The sequence below is a fragment of the Pecten maximus genome, chromosome 1, assembly GCF_902652985.1.
Source record: "Pecten maximus chromosome 1, xPecMax1.1, whole genome shotgun sequence".
In the NCBI taxonomy this organism is placed as follows: domain Eukaryota; kingdom Metazoa; phylum Mollusca; class Bivalvia; order Pectinida; family Pectinidae; genus Pecten; species Pecten maximus.
The window spans coordinates 17,218,434-17,243,915 of record NC_047015.1 but is presented as its reverse complement, the minus strand read 5'-3'; the positions used below and the strand labels follow the sequence as shown (position 1 = coordinate 17,243,915).

Sequence of the window (25,482 nt, the reverse complement as noted above, 5' to 3'; positions counted from 1 at the left end):
GAATACTACAGGTATACGAGCCAAATACCTTGTGACAATGTCATACAGAAACTGGAAGGATGCTACAAATGATTTGAAAAACCATGCAGTGTGTGCTTACCATAAAACTGCAACGTTGCTAATGACCAACTTCATTCGAACCACAGAGAAGGCAGAGTTATGGATAGACCATATCATAGACACGAAGACTAAAATGCAAGTGACCAAGAACAGATCAATTTTGACATCCATTATAAAGTGCATAGAGTTTTGTGGACACCAAGGAATAGCTCTTCGCTCCCATCGGGATGACGACACAAACAAAACTCCAAACGCTTCACTTGGAAACCTAAAAGAACTGCTAGAACTGTGCAGCAACCTAGGAGACGCATAATTGAAAGAACATCTAGACACATGCGCTCGAAATGAGAAATACACCTCGAAGACTGCCCAAAATGAATTGATGCTCTGCATTAAAACCTTCATTCAAGATGAAATAATATTTCAAGTGAAGGCTCAACCACAAGGACCTGTCTTTGGAATACAAGCCGATGAAGTGACAGATAGCAGCAATAAAGAGCAACTAGGACTTGTAATACGTTACTTGAAGGACGACAAACCAGTTTAGAAGTTTACTGCATCTATTGAGTGCGAGAGCATTACTAGTGACGCCATATCTGATAAGATATTACAGAAGATTAACCAACTTGGACGGAATATGGAAAATTGAAGGTCTCAGTCCTATGACGGAGCAGGGAACATGGCTGGTGTCACCAAGGGTTGTGCAAGAAGGATCAAGCGATTGTTTCCAATGTCTGAATACTACTACCACATGAATCATGATCTAAATCTGACCGTATCAAAAGCATATAAAATACCCGAAATGCAAGTGATGATTGATACTACAAAGCAGCTGGGGATCTTCTACAAGTATTCCCCGAAGAGGCAGAAGGCTCTTGAAAGATCAGTTGCTGCTGTCAATGAACAACGCAATGAAGCTGGAGCAGAGGCAATCAAACTAACCGAGGTTAAAAATCTATGTGAAACCAGATGGGTGGAACGTCACACGGCCATTAGAGATCTAGCACACATCTATGAAGCTGTCATTGATTGTCTCGCAACTTTATCTTCAGGAATTGGGAACTGGGACTCCAACAGTACCATTGAGGCCAGTGGTCTTCTTACACAATTGTGCAGTGCCAAGTGGATTCTTGCTCTTTATGTGAATCGTCACTTTTCGGGATATCTAAAGACCCCCAGCCTGTTACTACAAGGACCAACACAGGATATCATCACTGCGCCTGGTAAAGTTACCATTGTTCTCTCAGAGTTAGAATGCATCCGGGAGTCGTGCAATAACAAGTTCAAAGTTGTATGGGATAAAGCAACTGAAATGTCTCATTTAGCTTGTGCGGAGTGCAAACCCAACGAAACAACGTACCAGGTGATACTCCATTTGAATACTGGAAAAGGACATTATTTATCCCGTACATCGACCATCTTATCATGGGGTTCAACGAGCCGTTTTTCACATTCCAGTATGATAGCATCACAAGCTCTTTGTATTCTGCCATCCAACTTACATCTCCTGGATGAAGACGAAAACAAAATACAGTACATTGAGGAGTTTTTCTTTGATGATCTACCCTCAAAGGGTTGGTTCATTCTTCAATGAGGTTCGTCTGTGGAAGAGGGAATGGATGGAGACAAGCAATCGCCCAGATACCATCGAAGATACCCTTGGAACGATGAATACCAGGTTTTATCGAAACATTTCTAAGATACTCCGCTTGCTCCTCATGCTACCAATATCAGCTGCAACTGTGGAAAGGGGACATTCATCTTTGAAAAACATCAAAACAAGAAAACGAACAACGATTGGAGAGGACCGTTTCAATGCACAGGTGCTGCTTTATACCCATAAAGATATCAAGCTGAACTATGAATCCATCACAGACATGTATGGTAGAAAAAATGCGAGAAGCGAGAAGGATGAAGCTGGTTAATCCTTTGGGTGATGGCGATACAGCTGGTATTAAATAAGTATTGGTTTATGAGCAATAATCGCCCAAAATTTAGAAACTAGTTGTGCTGCCCTGTGTAACCCAAATTTGATGGAACTTTCATATGCATTGATATCCCGCGATTGCAGCTATCAAAACAACATTTAGGTAGTGGATTGTTCTCAGATATACGTTACCCAATTTATTACATTTTATACATTTGATCTTCTAGAGTCATAAATGCATTGCTAACACTGCTTTTAATATATATTGCTACCATATGTATAGTTATGCCTCAACCTAATTATATCAAATGGTTCTTTAATGGTCTATAATACAAAGAGTGGAGAGTCAAGTCAAAGTAATTGGCGTTTGCTTTACATTCATACATTTTCACAGATCTTTAGATCCAGTATCCGTTGTCTTTAATATTTTGCAAATCAATATGAATCAGTAAGATTTTCAGACTCGGGCTATTTCTTTTACCTTGTCAAATAATCTGTCAAATAATCAATTAAGTATCTGACAATAATTTGTATTTTACATCACTGCAACTTGCAAATTATTACGTTATCATGTACGTGATGTTATACTACTGTAGTCTGTATTTATATGTCAATCAAACACAACAATAAAAATAATGAAAAGCTTTATTCAAAATATTTCTATGACATTTTCTTGACAAATAATAAAACACACTGATGATTGACGGCGTATCATTTAAATACATAGAAAACAGATATTGGACGGAAGGACAACAGCATTCAGTAACAGGTTAACATGGTTCACATAGGGACAGGAGACCAGCTCGTGTCTAGTAAAACATTATAAACTCAGTTAGCTTTTAAACATATAAATCATATTTAACAAATTGATTGTATATAAATTAAATACTTTAGACTTAATCACAGAAATTCTATCCTCAGAATGACACTCGGTCATACATTCTCAGTCCAGACGTGTGGGTTCATAGAGAATGCGAGGTACAATGATACAGATGAGGGCCGGTAGACTAGACAGCAGTCGAATTAAAACAGGAACAACAAACATGGTCACATTTATCACAGATAGCATGACAAGTCATCAAAAAATAATTAACTATTACAAATACAAAACAGCTTGCATATATCTATTGAAAAATATATGTTTTTCGTCAAGTAAAATATCTGTCAAATATAAACTAGTATGACGAATATAATTTGAATGAATTGGTGGCGTTACCCTAAAACAAACCGCGACATTTACCAAGACTGTCATCTCTGATCTACATATAGATACAATCATCGAGTCGCTAGTGATCACCTTCATCTACATTTGTATATCAGCAAACACATCGACATTAAAACGGTTAAAACCAAATCCATGGCGCCATTCCTTTGTACACATATTATATATATGTACATACATTTCACACGATTGAAGTTGTAATAACAAAGATAACCATTACCTAAAAAGATATTTAAAACATGTGCAATCTATCATTTTTCTTATCAGTTAAAGATGTCTATTCAAGACTAAAAAATTGAGAGTTTTTATCCCTTTAGACTTTGAGCTTGATAATATGTAACTCTATTATTCATTTAAAACAGAGAAATGATGTATGAAGAGCATTGCCATCTTTAATATAGACACAAATAAGTCCTGTATTAAGTTCACAAACAAAGGGAACACATCGTGTGTTTCAGAATGGCTATGTTCATCATTATAACTAGTGTCGCTGGCAGGTGTTCCATGTAACTCACGCATCACGATGTACGTTAGAGGATTATAATTGACTGAAATTTGAGTATTTGGAAGTAAACAGTACATAAAAGGGAAAACTAGTAATTGTAGAGATCGACATTTGGCTTATAATGCAAATATTGCTATCAGTTTATTATGAATGGAAACCAGTAAAGATATGTACTGTTTTGAATGGGGGGGGGGGGGGGGGGGGGGGGGGGGGGGGGGGGGGGGGGGGGGAAACTGAGTAAGTAGAACATTTATTCTAAGCAAGAAATAATGTTACAAAATAAAGTGGTGTCTCAAACAGAAAACTTTCGCGATTCGGAAACGATTTTGGAATTAATAGTGCTCAAGAAAAAAATAAAGACTAGGGAGGTAAAATACAAATTATTATTACAGTGTAATGTATTCCACTATAAACATTTCGAGTCGTCATTAATGTCTTATCACGCTTTACAATTCAATAATTGTGATATGGTATATCTGAAAAAGATAACTGTTTTCAAAGTTATGATGCATTTTTGCCAGAAACAATTCATATTACATACTGTACTAGATATGAACTATCGCATTACAAGCCAAAACGACTACAGGCGACTGTTTCTGGTTAATATTTTACTTTAGGGGCTAATATTTTTTTGTTGATATAAATACTAACCAGAAGCAGACGCCTGTGAAGAGACACATTGATACATAGTTAAATGACAGCAGTAAACGAGTATTCACAAAATAATAATGTATCATTGAAAAGTCCTTCAGATAATAGTTGGAAACATACTTTCTTATTTTTCTTTTCAAATGTGTGTCCATAATCAAGTGGTCTAATAATCGGGCTATTGAGAGTGATTGGGTGGATTAACGTAAGCTGATATCCAAGTTATGCGTGTAGGTATATCAGGTATCTATGCTATCTATCCATGTGCACGTGAGACATTAAAACTCCAGAGGTTTAGTTGGCTGTGTTGCAGGTGTAGTGCCCGTGTTGATCCTGGGCGTATCGTCCCAATCCGTGTTGTTGACCACGATCTTTGGTGTCACCGGTCTAGAATCATTAGGGGAGGGACTCCGGTAAACAGGTGGTGCCTGAAAGTATGGAACACGTGATGTGTGAGCATCTAGTGATACACACGTGTAAAACAGAAAGAGAACAGCTAAACAATGCACGTGTATCTAAAGGTGTACTACAGCATGCTTTATATAAAGTGCAGGTTTAACTAAATATGTAAACATTATCATTTGAAAAAGCTTGAAACACAATAATGATATTTAGAGAAGGAACAAAGCAGCGAAATGTTAACCACATCCGATTTTTATATCAAAAGTAAGACTATATGCAAACATTCAACATTCAAAATTGTCAACTGGAGCAAATTTTATACGCAATGTGTTGAAGTACACTTTTACATGGCAATTTATAACACAAACGATGCATTATGTTAATCAAAAATGTTCCCAGCTGTGAACTTTACTCGATCATCTATATTTATTTTAGCTTCAAGAATAGAATAGTTTGAACACAATTGTAGTTTTTAAATAGGTATAAATATAATCACAGTAGGCGATCTAAATAGGTATAAATATAATCACAGTAGGCGATCTAACACTGATTTTCACACTGAAAGAACACTGACAGTCGGCGAGACGAAGCCTAGCAAGTAGCAATAGGCGGACTTGTGTAGGCGTTAAACATGTAACTAACTAAGATCTGATGCCATGGTCGCGAGGTTTAGGCCAAGACAATCCTCCGTACTCTGTGTTTCTCTGGATATTGCTCCTATATAATCCTAACAGTCAAGATATAAAGACAAACTATTACTGATGTAGCTACCCCTAGCTGTCCAAAGTCAGTCTTTATAATACAGATGTATCTATAGGCCTAAACTTCCTAAATAGATAGAAGGAATGGTCGTGATCAGTATATAAATATACTCCTAAATTCGCTCCTTTGCTTCTTCGCTCCTTCGCCATCGTGTTTTCGCTCCTTCGCGTTTAGGTCGAATAAGCGAAGGAGCGATATTTGAAATTTGGCCCTAACGGAACACCATAGGATATAGATATACATATATAGATGGTCCTAACAGCTATTATGTATATAGTCTTGATATAGATGGCCCTAACAGCTATTATGTATATAGTCTTGATATAGGTGGTCCTAATAGTTATTGCATATATAGTTCTGAAATAGACGGTCCTAACAGCTAAATTTAGTCTTGATATAAATGGTCCTAATACTTACGCTATATCTAGTCCTGATTTAAATGGTCCTAATACTTACGCTATATATTGTCTTGATATAGGTGGTCCTAATATCTATTATATATACAGTCCTGATATAGATGGTCCTAATTGCTATTATATATATAGTCTTGATATAGATGGTCCTAATTCTCACATATATATAGCCCTGATAGATATAGAAATAAGCACAATCATTGCAATCTAATAATGATTAAAGATAGTTAAAATTGTATTGTGTTTGAAGACTCACGTACGAAACTAAAAGTCCTGAAAATAATACAAATGACACTACTTATCATACGGTAGCCACTCAGTTATCTTCTAATACCATATATCTGTATGAATCACAATTTTAATATACGACTATACTGCAGCGTGTATCATCTAACTTTGGGCCTTTAACTTCAGGCGTATAACAAGAATACACAAGTGTAGTGTAAGTTATTATAAAATACTAATTTTAAAACAGTGTATATGTTTTATCTTTGTCAACTGTACTATGTTCCTATATGATTACGCTAATGCGTTGAACATTGTTTGTATGTACTCGTATATAAATACATGATATATAGAGTTATATATATTGACAGCCATTATTAGCAGAACATTTTTTCTTCCTTTGCCAGGTTATTGTCTGTTATAGAACAAGATCGGTGTAAACAGAAGTAATCAAAGCATTTTACACATGTAAACGTACATATCTTGGCTCTATAATCATTTCAGCGTTTTCCGAGCTGACGTGTTTCGTCAAGTTATGATTTTAATAATATTACATTGATCGTTTTTATGTATTGTTGGTGCGTCAGTTCAGTCGACAGCTAAAACATGGAACTAAACTTGCTAAAACCTGTCTCCGCCAAAATGAGTACGTTTACATTGTAGTCAACATGCGGTTAGTTGAAAATAATGGAGGTGTTCCGATGATCCGTTTTATAACTTCAATGGGAGGAAAAATAAACAAGGAAGTAGACTATGTTAATGGAACGTTAATATAAACATTTGTACGAGCAATAATTAGATAAATGAAAATATCGATACATTCCATTAACATATTTCCATTAGCTACAAATCTAAAGTTTCAGTAACTTGAAAGAACAAGCAATGAACAAAAAAAACTATATATCTATTAATCAAAGCTACTTTCTGGTCTGTATATAGACACTAGAACAGTTGAGTAGTTTGTTTTTGAAGCTACCGAAAGCTATAGTGTTTTATACATTGAATGGATCTTTTTCCTCCGGCATTACGGGGACGGGATCATCGGAAACCACGGGACCATCGGTATAAAGACTATGCGGACTTGGTCCAGGAGCGGGTTCTACCTCGGCTTCTGTCTTCTTTGATTTGGTCTTCTTTTCATTCACATTGGAGACCGTATCCTTTTTCCGAGCCGCCGGCTTCTCTCCTGTCAGTTCATAGACTCTTGCCATCAGGAACTGCTTGTCTCGACTCTCCTACAGAAATGAGAATACATATCTTAACCTCCACACAATTAACAACGGTCTGCATCAAGGAGACAACAGCAGTGTCGCCATAAAAAAAGATAACAGACACCAAGGAGACAACAACAGTGTATGATTATACAACAATGATTTTAGTAAGATAATGTGTTATAGATTTCATTCATTCATTCTGATGAATTCTTTACAGGTAAATGACTGATGTTTAAACTAAAAACGATAATTCGAAAGCAGATGCAAGAGTAACTAATTTCTCGATGGGATGAGAGCTTTCAAACCAGTCTTTGACAATATGACATAAAAATCACTTTATGTAATGTTGACTGCATTTACCCGCTCATAGATGCAGCCCAGATTAATATTGAGACAATGTCAGACTGTGCTGCCAAATTTGTTGTGGGAGTTATTTCCCTTATATAACATCATAACAAGCTCATACATTGTACACAGATAAATGGTTGAAACTTGCCATTGTGAGTTGTTCTTCCAGCATTTTGACGACACCATTATAAGCACTTCCTCTTGCTGAACAGAAGTATATTATTATGCTGGAAAGATAATAAGGAGAGAAGTGTTAACAGGCATTTCTAAAAGGAACTAAGAAAATGATTATAAAAAAATAATAATAAAGATGAGCACCCAACCTTAATTCTTCCCTCTGATAGTGTTGTCAACTATTATGCACCTGTATTTATTACTTATCCATGTGTAAATGATGTATAGTGCAATATTTTATGTAAGGCAGAACATTATTCACAATAGGGCGAAGGCACAGATCCGATGATAGTATACAATAACAACAATCCTCACCGCACCATGAGGCCTGAAGTAATTACCCGTGCCCACAAAAGAAAGTTAAAAGCAGTGAAAACTTACATCAGAAATACCAGCACTGTGACCACTGCCGAGGTGGATGTGACCAGTCCCACAAAATTGTTCAGCCCTGTTGGAAGGTTAGAAATGGAGGCGTCGATGATATTTGACATCGATGTGCTGTAGATCCTGAACGGCCCACAACCAGTGGACGGGCGCACACTGGTACAGAAATAAAGTATAACGATTATTACTGCGTTTGTGTATCTCCGTACGCAGACAATACAAAAGTACTCAAACTATTATATAATGTTTACAATTGCGTCAAGAACATAAAATGTATATGCACTGTACTGATGGACCAAATGGTTTAAAGTAATAAAGAACATGAACATGAATATCAACATTTTCGACATGCTAAAAAGCCAAATTACCATTAAAACTAATAATTTCTATATCTACCCAATGAACGTGGATGCGAACGTTCATTCACTTTATACAATAACGCACTGCGTTAGTATACTACTAGTACATACATAAAGATATAACCAAGATCAAAGCATCTCACCTGACCATGGTATAACCAACTGGGAAAACCGACAGGAAAAAAGCCAATAAGAGAATAGCAATGAAGAAACTGTTGTTCCGCGAGGCCCGGTACGGCTTCTCTGGAGGACCAGTGGTTTTCATAGCGGATAACTGCAAAACATATTTCAAATTACTGGAGGCAACAAACTTTTTGAAAACCTCATTTTACTTCAATGTAGTGTTATCGTCAATCAGGCTCTCATAAAATACATGAACTATGACAACGCTATTCTATTTAATTTAGAAAAAAAATGAAAGAAACGCAGATATGTGGGAAAAGTTTCTTTATGACAAGATATTGTTTCCAATCGCCAAAAACTACACAAATAAATTACACAATAAGAAGAAAATTCATACTTACGTATTTCAAATAGAAGACAACGAAAAAACTTATGACTGTCATTGATGTTATCATTGGACAATACAGAAGGCCTATCCTGGAAACAGTAAAAATAAACAGTCAATATACACAAGGCCTAACTTTATACTACAGATAAACACGCGGCACAGGTCAGTACAAAACAGCAGGCCTAACCCTACATTGTAATATACTACAGATAAACACGTGGGACAGGTCAGCACAATACAGCAGGCCTAACCTTACATTGTAATATACTACAGATAAACACGTGGGACAGGTCAGCACAATACAGCAGGCCTAACCTTACATTGTAATATACTACAGATAAACACGTAGCACAGGTCAGTACAAAACAGCAGGCCTAACCTTACATTGTAATATACTACAGATAAACACGCGGCACAGGTCAGTACAAAACAGCAGGCCTAACCTTACATTGTAATATACTACAGATAAACACGTGGGACAGGTCAGTACAGTTTAGCATGCCTAACCTTACATTGTAATATACTACAGATAAACACGTGGGACAGGTCAGTACAATAAGCAGGCCTAACCCTACATTATAACAGCAAAATATGAGGGAGATTCTGTAAACGTACATATTGTAGCGGTAATCTTATTTCATCGCTTTTTTCGGTAGGAACATTACGCTAAATTAGGATTACGGTAATTACACTCTGTATAAACTGTTTCTATATACAATAATTTGGTACGCCAATTTATCAATCCGCTAATCTGTTTATATTCGGAAATGCGGTAAAATTAGTGTACGCCAAATAAAGTACCCTTACAGTATACGTAGTGATTGATGATAAATGATAACTTTAATATCGGATAGTCCCTGTTGTCCGTTATTATACCAGTACATAAAGCGTATGCTAGTTAGTGAACTTACCAATTCAGCATCTGTGAATATACCAGCGCCAGTACACTTTTAGGAATGTCGAATACAGCAGGACCAATTTTCTTTAAGAGCTTACTGTCACACTTTGTTGTTAGTAACCTGAAATAGACAATGACACACAATTTCAGTTAGCTTAAAAGCATATGTCATTTCCTAGTATACAATTAAGTTGTGAAGGATTAAAAACGAGACATGAAATAATTCCTCGATCAGGTATCTGAAAAACACAGCTGTATGATTCTGTTAAAGCATTGCTATGGACACCTTTATATGATGCCATCCTAGTTCTCATTATGAGAATGTGAATTGACCTAGATTTGGTTGACGAGTCCATGAAGCAGAAGACGCTCACAATTCAGAAACACATGGTCTTATTCTCATTTGACATTAGGGTCTTAGTGCAAATCTATATCTTTGTTCATAATTTGCCCTCATTTTACTTATTTTGAGTTTACGGGTACGTTATCATGTCGGTATTTTCTTTTGGTTTCATTACACATCATCATATTTCGATACTTACATTTCAATAATATCACTAAAGGCAAATACATATGAATAAACAACTTACATTCTCGGTCCTTCCACGCCAAGTATGACGACTACATGTATAAGGAAATCCGTAACCACAAGTTTGTAGAACGTCTGTCCAACGTAAGTCTCCCAACACTGAAACAGTGAATATTCTGTGATGAAATTGGACACAGAAAATATCCAGGGACAAACCCTCAACACTGAAACAGTGAATAGTCGGTACTACACACGCTGGGGTTATTTCCGCGATATTTTTCTTTTGCTTCTATTTCATAAATACCACATACATCACAAAGTAATTTGTGTGGGGACAATTTTTTGGATTTAGAGTAAATTCTACCCTCGCGTAAATTTCCACATTTACAGTAACAAGAAATTACCCAGACTCCAAAGTCTTTCAACACGGAAACAGTGTATAGTAAGTAATGAAAAGGAAATAACGGGGTTCAAACATGTGACATCAACCCCTACAATATGATAACATCATACAACCAATACTTTGATAGATCAATCAACCCCTACAATATACTAACATCATACAACTAATACTTTGATAGATTATGACATCAATCCCCTACAATATACTAACATCATACAACCAATATTTTGATAGATTATAGTTACAACCAAGATATAAGCGTCAGTGCGATTTTCGGGGCCGAGGATGCTACATGACCTACCGTAATGGCGCTACAGGTGTCAGGGATGCCCACATTACACGGTGTCGTCCTGGTACCACAGGTAATGAGACTGTAGATGGATATTATCAGCACAGCCAATGAAGCGAGCTTCAGGAACACGATTCTGTGGACATAAACATTTACAATGACAGATTAATGGTTGTTGATTTTCGTGGAATACCCAGTAGCTGTCGTGGCATTTTTTAACCGTTCATATGACAAAAGTGTTCATAGGTAATTTGATATGTCGCCACATATCTCATTACAAGTGTTGTTTACCTAATAGGTTATAATAGGTTATAATAATGGATTACGTTTTGGATGTATTAGCTCTACCTTATTAGATGTAACTTCATCGCAAACTGAGTTGTGTAATCTTCAAACTTGATAAGTAACTCGAAGATGATGGGCAGTAGTCCATTGAGAGCACCCAGTGTAATGGACGGAAGGTACTGTATCAGCAGAAGCACGAACGTGTCGTCTGAGGTCGTCTGTCAAGATAAAAACCGGTCATTATAGTTTGAATCGCGGTGTCATGTACAGATTATGACTTTTACCCACATAATTAGGCTCCGTATTATTGATATAAATGCTGAACCTCTTACACGGTTTAACGTCACAGACAATACGTTTGAAATAAACTCTAAGTACAAGATGAAAACAGAACAAACAAGAACCAACATTCGCACCTCGTCTAGGACGGTAAAGTTCGAAAACCGGATCTATCATCCTGTTCTTTAAAAAAATAGGTAAGATGTCTGGTATAAATCTGTCCCTAGCAAGTTGTTACTAACGTGATGGTGCATACATTGGTGTGCTGTATGTGAAGCAATGTGACCACTACTTATAATGTAGTCGTCCAGTGATACTGAAACAGTATTACATAATGTGACCACTACTTATAATGTAGTCCTCCAGTGATACTGAAACAGTATTACATAATGTGACCACTACTTATAATGTAGTCCTCCAGTAACACTGAAATATTATTACATAATGTGACCACTACTTATAATGTAGTCCTCCAGTGACACTGAAATATTATTACATAATGTGACCACTACTTATAATGTAGTCATCCAGTGATACTGAAACAGTATTACATAATGTGACCACTACTTATAATGTAGTCATCCAGTGATACTGAAACAGTATTACATAATGTGACCACTACTTATAATGTAGTCATCCAGTGATACTGAAACAGTATTACATAAGATCACAATAGATTTCTAACGCACCAACAATAATTTACCGACAAGCACATACAAGCCACTACGAAATACTAATGACATTGATAATCTGCTATATGGTGATCTACATTGTATGATCACTATGACAACCAGACCCTTTACCTGCCTTTATGGCTCATTTGCCTTGAAATGAAACACTCTTTACTGCCATTGCTAATTATTTAAACAAATCAGTGATCAAATAAACTATTTAAATAAACTACATTTCACTGTTTGGAGTCTGACATCACAGCTACTTCAAGTTGTTTGAATCGATGGCTATACATTTTACGACAATATCATTGCTACCTGTAAATTGTAAAAATAGATTTGACATCGCTTGAATGTAATTATAATAAACCATCTATTCAATTCAATGATATGCTTTATCGTTAAATATATTGATAAAAACAAGCGACCATAACTACATATCAAAATGTTATATTCTCCGAGACCTTTATTGGTCACGATAGTCACAGAGAACTCAATCGGTCATATTCTCCGATACCCTTATCGGTCATGCTTAAGCATATAAAATGGTGTGCTGGTAACAGTCAGTAAAAAAATTCATCTGTATAACTAAACATCTAGAACAAGACATCATACAATCACTGACGTAAGTGTGGAGTGTGCTCACCTCCGGGTCCATTACCATCATGATGGACGTTGAGAGGCCATACCTCTTTAAAACGGAATCGCCATAGCATTATACAATTATATAACGAATGGTACGAAACTATAGCAGTAACTTTTTACGAGTGTGTCGTAAGCGCCATTGATGGACACTACATGTTGATTGAGTTAATACGTAAACATAATTAAGTAGAATTCAAATGAGAGCAATGTTGTAAGTTACCTGTATGTCATATACAAAATACAAAATAGTCAATGGAAAAAGCAAAGTGAAGAAAAAAAATGTCAAAAAAAACCAACAAAAAAAACAGTATTCCAAAACATTTTTCAGTAACATTTTAGAGCCAACTTTTGCCGTTTTTTAATAAAAGCTCATCTGTGGACTATGCTTCTTAAGCACATTTGGAACACTGAATGATAAACTCCTGCCAGGAATGACATACGCATCTGGAACAAGACACCATGAACCCAAACAAGAAACTGAAGATAAAGATCTGAACAACGCGTCGCACCTATCTTGATACCTCACATCCCAGTAGCTACGCATGATGACCATCAAGAAATACCTTCAGCGTAAACGGAGGCCTCTCTGGTAGAAAACATTGTTTACCTATCAATAAGGTAGAACTGTCCTAATTGTACGTTATGGATGCATTTATTGGTTTACCTCTGTGGAAAACTTCTGGACGTAGTAGATGAGGTATGCGGATCCACCTAGCATAGCTAGGATGAGCCAGTTTATTAAGAACCGTTTGGTGTAGAGCGCACATTTCTGGTTTGACGTCATATTTTCTCTGTTTTTTCTAAACTTTGATTCCGACAATTCAGCCTGTAACAATAAACAATTAAGATTCTCGTGAAAAATATACAGCTAACATTTACGAACCAACATACTCTGTCTGTGTGTCGCTAGTTTAACAAACATTCTAAGGCAATACTATTAGTACTGTACTACTCATATACATGTATTTGTAATCCTACGCAATGAAAATAGGATGACAAGTAATATTTTGATTAAATCCCCCCTAATCAATCTAAAAACTATATGACATTTCATGTGAACTATATCGTATACACTTTAGTCTGGGATGAACATGATCACAGCGGGATAACATTACAAATACATGTGGATGGCGACGTTATCTATTTTAATCACCATTCAATCAGATTTATATAATTAAAGATATATTGGTTTCTGTTGCTATTTAAAATTCTTATCCAGAACTTTCACAATGCAATCATATCTAGTCATAAGAGATTTTACGCTAAGACAGACTTACCACAATGTCTTTGTACACACTCTTCTGTTTAATATTACTCCACAGCTCCTCTGTGACGGCATAGTCCCAGCTACAGAAGACTTTTATGTTATACGTATACCGCATGACATCCCCTGATCTTGCAATGGTTTCTTTAAAACTCTTAACACTCCTGTAGAGAGACAAAAGGATACCTGTCAGTCGCGATCTTTTTAACCTTGTAATACTCAATAACAACAGTAATGACCCTATGTAGATAGCTGGGTACTTACGCCTGAGCCATCACTGCTAGCGAGATGATGAAGATGACCACGACGACCAAAAACACAGCTAGTGGCATTATATAATTAAAGTTGTGACTTCCTGCAGTGCCCAGGCTATATTCGTTAGCATCGTACCAACCGAGGAACAATGCCGTGGCTTCCATCCAACCCTGCAACCAAATGGGCAAATGAATATAATATAAAGATTAACAACAAACCGTTTGTCCAAATTATGAGCTGAATGAGTGACTAAGATAGTACGCGATATTAAGGCACTAACCGTTCCCTGGAGGAAATCCACGATCACAGTAGCTGCATCAGAAGAGACGTTCACTTCATAATTGGCGCTACACGTCTGAGCGGTGGCCACATCCACCCCGCCAATACCCGTACCCGTCACGGCACTGGTGTAGCCGTTCGACGAGAAATTCACGCTGGCAGGTAACGTCACGAAAATGAACATCAGGAAAAAAATGGCGATATTCAGCTTGAACAATGTGCGCAGGAACACAAAGTAGGAGAGTACACCCGCACCTTGTTGTCCTTTGAAATAAAGAGAATAATTGTAATTAGATAATATTCAACGTCATCATAGCTAACGTCAAAATACCAGGTAAACACATTTCACCGTGTTTAACATGCTTAAATGATATTTGTAGTTCATATAAAGTTATTTTAGAATTTTCTAAATTCAGTCACTATTTTAAAGATAAAAGGACATTTTGATACTATCATTATATTATGAAAAGATATTACCGTTTTAACGAAGTAACAGTCGTAAGTATATGAACTATTTGGTTGATCATGAATATGCTGGCTCATTTTATCTAATACATTATTAAGAATATTTTGTTACATTTAAATTTACGTCATATTATAATGGTCTGTAGTGACGTGGCGGAGAGGCCGTATTGATCACTATTGTAGCATTGCCCGACTAACCAGGGGTAACTGTGATATGCAGAATCAGGTAGATGAGCCATCCGAGAAATGATAGATGTTCCAGCCAAGGTTTCATTATTATTCCTTCACTTAAAGAAAATCATTAACCTAAACTTTCCACAAACATTATTGGATTTACGAAAATTACGATTGTTTCATCGAATCCAATGATACACATTGACATAGAAAGGTGCTCTTCTATACTAAAAGAATCTAGTTAAGTTATTCATCTCGATTTGCAGTTAACATATACCGTGCGAGAGACCTTGGCGTACTATTTAGATTTTAGACTCTGTGGTAACGTATGGCAATATATTAGATTATTCTCGATTATAAGTTACAGCACAGATACCAGTGTGTTTGATAAACACCCGATGCCTTTCGTTGAGATTTATAATGCAAGTGCTACATTTTACACATGTATATCAGGTCTAAAATGCTAAATTTAGTGGTTATTTCTAGTATTTGACTGTCCTGAAAGTGTTTTGATGAGAACATTTGTGTATCAATGTCCAGATCTACAATTGTATTTCTGTTTAGATGTATTACTGTACTGAAGCGATAACGATTTATGTATATATAGAAAGTTAAGTGATTGACCACTTCACTAATCAATACGTGTTATAGCTAATGCTACACTCATAAATACATGTCCAGTATATACGTGTTCGATTTCTTTTGTCACAAAATTGATTTTACATGTTGTGACCAAGTAGAAACTGCTTTATAAACTATCATGTAAATAATGGAGGCTGGTATCTACGTAGTGAGTATTGATTCTCTATTGACTTGATCGTCTGGTAATGTTTCTTTCACGAGTATCTGTCAGGTGTCAGGTGTATTCCTTCAGCATCTATCGTAAATCATTTACCACAGCACTAGCTAACGAAATCACCCACAGTAATAAACATTGTTATATTTACACACAGCATAATAAACATGCTGGAGATCGATTCGTCTTTAAGTGTTGTGAAAATAGTCATATTTGAACCAACGTTAAACCTTTACTTCATGTATATCAATGAGTGTCAATACGTGCGTTGATAAAAACTGTCTCATTTATTGTAATGTATACGATTTACTATTTCACAGGGGCTATATTCATGTAAGTCTTCGTAATATAATTCAGACGTATTACAAGTGCGACATACGTAAGTAATATTAAAGGCCCAACGTACTTAGGTCACGGATCGAGCTACATATTGTTTATACGGATATTTAAAGATTTGGGTTAGCACGATTTAGCTATTATATTCCGGAGATCACGTGGTTGGACAAAATGGTAATAAATACCTCAATGTTTTGGCGCGATCTAGGTAACGATCACAACACTAGTAATTGTCTCATTGTTAGTTCTGTCGCGTGTTTCACAGTGGGAGAACACTTTACGACTCTACCTATATATACAGGTACAACGTCACACGGAGGCCTAAACCACCTGGCCTGTGGGTTAACTCGACAAACAATGAATATCTTAAACAACCAGCCCGTGTATATACAGCGGTTTTCGATTTCATTTTCATTTACATTTGATATTGGTAAATACGTTAATCATTGATTCTGGCCGGCCTAGGTTTTGACATTTGCTATAAAAAAACATTTCATTACATGACATCAGAGTAGGGATAAAAACAATTACTGTGATTGCAGTAGGAAGTCTTGTGGGAGAACTTTGGAACTCATTGATATGTTTCTGCCAGACGTTTACAGTTGGTACTAAGATATCTTCTCGATATTTCCTAACACATAACTCGGTTATAAAATGGGATAAAACGTCTAACCCTATCAGAGGCGTCCTTTAAGTTCCTCCACTCCCTACTTACAAACCGTTATTACATTATACTGTAATAGGGACAACAGTATCACGTGTCAGTGTACAGTGACATGTACTCTCAAACAAGCTGACGACAACTTATCATACACTCGTATATAACTCACATATTGTATTGATGACAGATAATCATCGTTATGATAATCAACAGAGGAGGAAAACTCTGCATTTCCTATCTCTATGTGGTTTATGTCACATATCGGTTAACTATGATCGGTCGTATAACATATTTTTACATCCGAGTGTGATTGGTGTCTTACATTGACTTAACTCCTTTCTATTAGGCCTATTTCACACGGTATGATTGAGCACTGAAATCTCCAACTTTCTCCCACCATGAGGTTATATCAAACCAAGTTCACAATGTTTATAAGGAATGCTGTATTGCTCTTCATTTTATTCTTGATACCTTACTCAAGGTCACAGTGTTATCTTCGGCTAGCTAATGTTAATTTATTTGTATGAATGTGACGAAAAAGTATCCTGTAACTTTCAAGCGTCATTATTTATTGATCATTATTGATCACTAATTGATGTGACAAATGGACTTATTGTTATTGACCACCAATTGGTGTGACATAGGGATTGATCGTTATTGGCCACTAATTGGTTTGACAAAGGCCTTGGATTCATCGGTGGTGGCCACTAATTGGTGTGACACGGAGAATTATCGTTATTGGCCACTTACTGGTGTGACAAAGTGACTTATCGGTATTGGCCACTAATTGGTGTGACATAGGGATTGATCGTTATTGGGCACTTACTGATGTGACAAAGTGACTTATCGTTATTGGCCACTAACTGGTGTGTATTTACCGAGAATCTTGAGAATTATGATCGGGCTACAGCGTAAACCAAAGGTAAACACTAAAGTGTAAAAAAAAAAGTCTAGGAATGTGATTCTGAGCAGGCCTGCTGTTAAATATCGAGACTGTGTTTAACAAGATAATAAAGATTACTTTTTCCGAGACATTTATATGTAGTTACCGTTTCATAGGATTTCCATACGCGAATCAGGATAAAGTATATCACAATCTAAAGTAATTAGGTTGATACCAGGGTGACTTACATTGTCTTATCAATGTTTGATTTATCCTGTATTTGTTTATAAATTGACGAGTGCTAAGGTCCTATTTCGATATCACGATAAGAGTCCCCGTCCAAGGATAATAGCTGCTTAAGTAGATCACACCTAATATTAACATGGATTTAATCTATAACTAGCATCTCAGTATTTTATTCTCTAGTTAATTATACCCTGTCTAGCGAGGTCTGTCCAGATATAACATATCACAAAGATATAACGTGAGTAGTATGCCTTCGTCAAAAACCCTTATTCTTTTACTGCACTTGGCACGAAACCTATTGGATTAATAAATAATTGTAACATAATCGAGAAGGGCTTACTTGTATATTCTATATATATCAAATTAAAGATTAGATACTGATGGGCGTCAATTGAAACCAAGCCAGTATTTTCTTTAACAAAGAACACGTATATATAGAGAAAAGTTCATTGAACCAATAGTGGTCTGTATATATGCAATAAAGGGTAAAGATATGGACGCCACGCCGTTGAAGGATTAATCTAAGTATACATCATGTGATAAACCTTTCACTGTTGAACACTTCATTATAGTCTGTTGATTTTCAGCATAAAGGTAAATATATATATATGTATTACCATATTGATAATATGAAGTACCTTGTATTGAAAGCGTATACCAATATATGAAAGAATATGGTTTGCATTCCAAAATCTGCATTGTTCTTCGTTTCAACCTCTGAATAATGTATGTGTGATGTCATTTTCGATACTATGTTAGACCTTCTATGACCATACATGTAGGTGGGGCGCTGAACCTTTATCAGTGAAGCAATCAAAGAATAACGTGAAATTCAAAATTGTGCTACCTGTTTATTGATAGGTATTATGTTATCAGGACTACTGTAGTGTCCGCCTTTTAATACCCTGTCGTGTTTTCGAATCCTTACATTCATGTAATGTGTACATCTTTGCTGTTTACAAAATAAAATACTGTTTAAACCAATACCCTGTCGTGTCACTGAAGATCGTCACGGACGTGCGTAATTTTGCGGATTAGATCACTAAAGAATCTACATTGGAGACCGTTTACCATGTATCACCTCTACCAAGAACCACCCAACCCTTCTCTTCACACTTACCGTAGCGTTCCAGCTCTGTAGAATGACAATCGTTATAAGTGCACCGAGCAGAAAAGTTTATTTTAGCTAAAAATATCAAATAACGTTGACATTTGTAGTCTATAGACCATATTGCTATACCTGATATTGCTATACCCGATATTGCTATACCCGATAATTCTATACCCGATATTGCAAAAATTGATATTGCTATACCCAATATTGCTATACGCGATATTGCTATACCTGATATTGCTATACCTGATGTTGCTATACCTGATATTGCTATACCCGATATTGCTATACCCGATAATTCTATACCCGATAATGCTATATCCGATATTGCTATATCATATATGGCTATACCCGATATTGCTATATCATATATGGCTATACCCGATATTGTTATATCATATATGGCTACACCCGATATTGTTATATCATATATGGCTACACCCGATATTGTTATATCATATATGGCTATACCCGATATTGTTATATCATATATGGCTATACCCGATATTGTTATATCAGATATGGCTACGCCCGATATTGTTATATCATATATGGCTATACCCGATATTGTTATATCAGATATGGCTACACCCGATATTGTTATATCATATATGGCTATACCCGATATTGTTATATCAGATATGGCTACACCCGATATTGTTATATCATATATGGCTATACCCGATATTGTTATATCAGATATGGCTATACCCGATTCAGAGTATAAACTACCATGTGATGTTATGTATTTATGTTTTGCCACGATACACTGTAACAGTACAGGTTGTCAGGAGGTAATATCTAACAGAAATGTAAAGTTAACATGTTTTACACGATTCCTTGTGTGTGCTGTTCCTAGTATAGTTTCGCAAAAGACATCGAAAATACGTGATTTTGTTTTCATTATATTATCCACAAAGGAGCCAAAAATATGTTCTGCACATTATATTTTATTTCTTCATTCTGTAACAATTTAACTGGCAACTAAAAATAAATTCTGGTGCACTTTTGTCCAAAGAAATGTTCCTTTTGTAATGTGACTTAAGTACCAGTAATTAGTCCACCTACATAACAGAAGAACAAAGGTCGCTGTCTTACATGATAACGGGATAGGGAATAGCGAGTGTTTACTCAATGTAGCGTTTGTTTACACGTCCCCAACATCAATGGAGTGAACACACTGGGATTTAATCTCATCGTGTCATCTAAAAATATTTAATCTCATCGTGTCATCTAAAAAAATAAATTGGCAAAATAAAAAAATAAAAAAGCGTCGAAATTGAGGAAGCCACGGTAGGTGGAATTTGAGAGGAATGTAAACATTTTATTAAATAGCACTCTATTTTATGCAGTATGTACAATGAGTCTATTTACCTTCGATTTTTTTCAAGGAAGTTCCCCATAATTCCAACTGATACTTGAATTCTCTGTAGCCGATTTTGAATTTCTTCCAATCCTGAAAAGAAATTAAAAAAGGGTAATGATAAAAGAACAGCACCGGTTAAGGCAAATTACAGTATGGTTTTCATTGGGTAAAAGATGAGTTCCCATCGGCTTTGTCAGGGTTTGTTTTGGAGAAAAAAACAAACAAAAACATTTTGTTCATTTTTTCAAGAAGTGTCAGCGGCGGAAAAGAACTCTGCAACACTAATATGCCTCACAATAGCTGGATATAGTCATCCACTCTATGTCAATAACTGGGTATAGTCATCCACTCTATGTCAATAGCTGGATATAGTCATCCACTCTATGTCAATAACTGGGTATAGTCATCCACTCTATGTCAATAGCTGGATATAGTCATCCACTCTATGTCAATAGCTGGATATAGTCATCCACTCTATGTCAATAGCTGGATATAGTCATCCACTCTATGTCAATAACTGGGTATAGTCATCCACTCTATGTCAATAGCTGGATATAGTCATCCACTCTATGTCAATAGCTGGATATAGTCATCCACTCTATGTCAATAGCTGGATATAGTCATCCACTCTATGTCAATAACTGGGTATAGTCATCCACTCTATGTCAATAGCTGGATATAGTCATCCACTCTATGTTAATAACTGGGTATAGTCATCCACTCTATGTCAATAACTGGGTATAGTCATCCACTCTATGTCAATAACTGGATATAGTCATCCACTCTATGTCAATAGCTGGATATAGTCATCCACTCTATGTCAATAACTGGAAATAGTCATCCACTCTATGTCAATAACTGAGTATAGTCATCCACTCTATGTCAATAACTAGGTATAGTCATCCACACTATGTCAATAGCTGGGTATAGTCATCCACTCTATGTCAATAACTGGGTATAGCCAACCACTCTATGTCAATAGCTGGATATAGTCATCCACTCTATGTCTAAGCACATTCAATATGGCTTGTTTCTAAAAGGAAAAGTGTAAAATGAATTCTGGTTATGAAAGCGCATATTGATTGTAAATGTATTCAGACATGCCCAGAGACAGTATGGACAAGTCACTATAACATTCCCAAGGTAAGAGTTGTTTAATACACTATAAGGCAATACAATATGACATATTAGAGTGGCGTAAGTTTGTATAATTTGGGTAAACATTACTATTACATGCGAGACTGTTTGTATCAGGACCGGTAACAACATGGACGGAAACACAGAGCGGGGTTACCGACGATCAGGTATTAGATACCTTGAAAAGTCCCCCATTTTCACCTACAGGTATATATACGACGTGTTATCTTTAAACAACAAAAACTTTATTGATCATGTCGATCGGATATACCCTGTAAAACTTGAAATCAAGGACACTACAGACTCTTCAACCACTGGTCTCGATATCTACTTACAACGTAACAAGGACACTACAGACTCTTCAACCACTGGTCTCGATATCTACTTACAACGTAATCATGCAGCATAGACGGCTTACGAGGGCTGATTGATATGTTGTGAGCGTCGTATTGAAGGAGGTAGAGGTACTCAATGACGTTCTTTAAGTCCTACTATTCTCTGACTATACAGGGTACCCAAGGACTGGTCTCACTTGGTTAGGTTATATCGACGAGGTATCACTCTAAAGAATGGGCAAAATCGGTTAGGGTGAAAGAGTATGTCATTGCCATAGCTGCCATTCACGATTATGGCTTTAACTTGACTGAGCATCCGCTCTATTGACATCTCGTTCCAGCAGACTTTCATCTGTTTCCAAAATTGAAAACAGCTTTTTCAGGCACCCTAACCCTAACATGCAGTGGATGGCTTTCTGAACAGCTCTGAAAAATGGGTTCTATAAAAGTGGCATTGAGACCTTTAAACACCGCTGTCAAAAGTATAGATACTGAAGGGGATTATGTTGAAATATAATACAATATGTCCGGCATAATTCAAATCCTTCAATAAGAGGCTTACAACTTATCAATCAGACCTCGTACAAATAAACTGTTTGACAAACGTGATAATTGCAGTTCTCCAATAGTTATTTATTTCATCTCTAAACAGTTTATTCAACCCCACCCCCTCTCCTTCCTCCAGTGATATCATGTTCCAGTTCAGTGATCCCATTATCATGATGCCCATGACCGATGTTGAGGTTAAGAGCGATGCTGGTTAAGAAGACCGTGGAAACGTTGTGTGGGCGACATCATGATCTTATTTGGAAATATTTTATTTCCTTATAAGATATGAAGTCAGACTTTATACTTGTTGATATGCCTAATGGTTCAATTGCCATCACTCTATTTCTCATTTTTAAAATATGGCCAAACCCGTATATGACCTAGCAACATAGGACGCTTAATCTTCTGGAACATCTGGGTCTTATTGCTCTGTTCTTTTTCAAGTGTCACCGTGTAAGTCGATGTTCATTGCTTTCTGTTTATTGATTTTGAGTTTTATGATCATTTTGGTGTTCGTTATTGCGATACTTCTTTTGATTTCTGCCCCTTTTCCACTGTATGTAAGGATAAATAAGATAGCACCCGATAGGAGAGCAAAATAACTCTACTGAAGATGCTTAACGTGCGTAATATCCAAAAATCAACGTTATCAATGTTAACATCCCGAGAAAATATCATAATTTATACTTAATATTTATAGCTGAGCAAACCTGTATATGCGCTTATAATATGAGGTACACAGGAATTTACAACTGGTCACAGGGACTTAAAATTTGTGACAGCAAGTATACTCCTACCTACCCTGATAACCGGATAGCATTATAGGATTCAAGTCTGAGAAAACAATCTTAGTTAAGGTACTTATCTTAAATTCTGTAATGGTTTCTTATGGGACATTTTAAGTTATGGAATCTTTTACTTTAGCCAGACGGATACTTGCTACAATTGGCATATTTGGACCTACAGTATTTTGATTGCAATAATTGAACTGCGACAATAAAGATACTATCTACATAAACCATAAATGTTAAAATTTACCAAGCTACTTTTATATTATACAGTTATTTTCGATAAGAAAATATTCCCCGAGATATTTTCGTAATTAATGCATAGCCATTGCGGAGAGTGGCTGAATTCACAGTAGTATTATGACCTGAAGAAAATGCCTACTCACCAACTTCCGCCGATATATCCATCCGCTACATCCTCCCGGTCGTTTCATAGGCCGCTCCGTTAGCTTGGCCCTTCAAGTTTATAAAGCATAAAAATCATATTTGAGATAAGATAAGTAATGAAAGAGATTTCAATGATGATGATGATGATGATGATGATGATAAGTAAACCTGCTTCATAATTGTTAAATAGATATGTTTTGTATGATAGGGGTGTTTGATATATGGATGTCAAGTCGAGCGTAAAACCATGTTTTTTTGAGCTATTTGATCCCATATTCATCGCCGATAAATTGTCTTGAATAATACATAATGTATCGGCATTTGATACAACATGATCGAGCACGTGAATCAATACTTATTCGCGCCCGATCATGGTGGATTCAGTATTGCTATGTACATAGTCATGGAAATGTATTATAAAGTTTATCTCAGTATATCAATATCTCCCCACATATATAATACAAAACCATTACGTCTACATTACAATGAATCTATAAAACACTACCTCTATATCATAATTAATATCTAAAACACTTCCTCTATATCATAATTAATATCTAAAACACTTCCTCTATATCATAATAAATATCTAAAACACTACCTCTATATCATAATACATATCTAAAACACTTCCTCTATATCATAATTAATATCTAAAACACTTCCTCTATATCATAATTAATATCTAAAACACTACCTCTATATCATAATAAAATACAACACTACCTATATATACAATATCTATGTATACTAACTCTATGTAACACTGCTTCTATGAATAAGAAGATTACTTCTCGATACCTCTGTATAAGAAAACCTCCATATAACACTGACTCTATGTAACACTGACTCTATGTAACACTACCTCTATATAACACTACCTCTATATAACGCTACCTCTATATAACACTACCTCAATATAACACTACCTCTATATAACACTACCTCTATATAACACTACCTCTATATAACACTACCTCTATATAACACTACCTCTATATAACACTACCTCTATATAACACTGACTCTATATAACACTACCTCTATATAACACTACCTCTATATAACACTACCTCTATATAACACTGACTCTATATAACACTACCTCTATATAACACTGACCTCTATATAACACTACCTCTATATAACACTGACTCTATATAACACTACCTCTATATAACACTGACTCTATATAACACTACCTCTATATAACACTACCTCTATATAACACTACCTCTATATAACACTACCTCTATATAACACTACCTCTATATAACACTACCTCTATATAACA

At 36.0% G+C, this 25,482-nt stretch overlaps 1 protein-coding gene across 10 annotated transcripts in view; it reads right to left on the bottom strand.

The window, feature by feature from the left end:
• Positions 1-4,090: 4,090 nt before the first annotated feature.
• The window catches only part of LOC117326473 (transmembrane channel-like protein 7), a 57,458-nt gene continuing 36,066 nt past the window's right edge, over positions 4,091-25,482 (bottom strand). For 7 of the 10 annotated variants that reach the window (XM_033883266.1, XM_033883224.1, XM_033883230.1 and 4 more), the window contains 16 exons: positions 24,188-24,257; positions 21,001-21,082; positions 14,953-15,215; positions 14,682-14,842; positions 14,431-14,581; positions 13,818-13,979; positions 11,622-11,776; positions 11,286-11,409; positions 10,643-10,740; positions 10,066-10,173; positions 9,168-9,243; positions 8,787-8,917; positions 8,282-8,440; positions 7,875-7,953; positions 7,163-7,399; positions 4,091-4,790 (listed from right to left, as the gene is read on the bottom strand). In XM_033883266.1, coding sequence (XP_033739157.1) covers positions 4,641-4,790; positions 7,163-7,399; positions 7,875-7,953; positions 8,282-8,440; positions 8,787-8,917; positions 9,168-9,243; positions 10,066-10,173; positions 10,643-10,740; positions 11,286-11,409; positions 11,622-11,776; positions 13,818-13,979; positions 14,431-14,581; positions 14,682-14,842; positions 14,953-15,215; positions 21,001-21,082; positions 24,188-24,257 — 2,206 coding nt within the window. In that variant the 3' untranslated portion in view covers positions 4,091-4,640. Of the gene's footprint in view, positions 4,791-6,195; positions 6,213-7,162; positions 7,400-7,874; positions 7,954-8,281; positions 8,441-8,786; positions 8,918-9,167; positions 9,244-10,065; positions 10,174-10,642; positions 10,741-11,285; positions 11,410-11,621; positions 11,777-13,817; positions 13,980-14,430; positions 14,582-14,681; positions 14,843-14,952; positions 15,216-21,000; positions 21,083-24,187; positions 24,258-25,482 lie in introns of all 10 variants that reach the window. The other 3 variants (XM_033883279.1, XM_033883285.1, XM_033883251.1) reach the window with 3 other exon arrangements.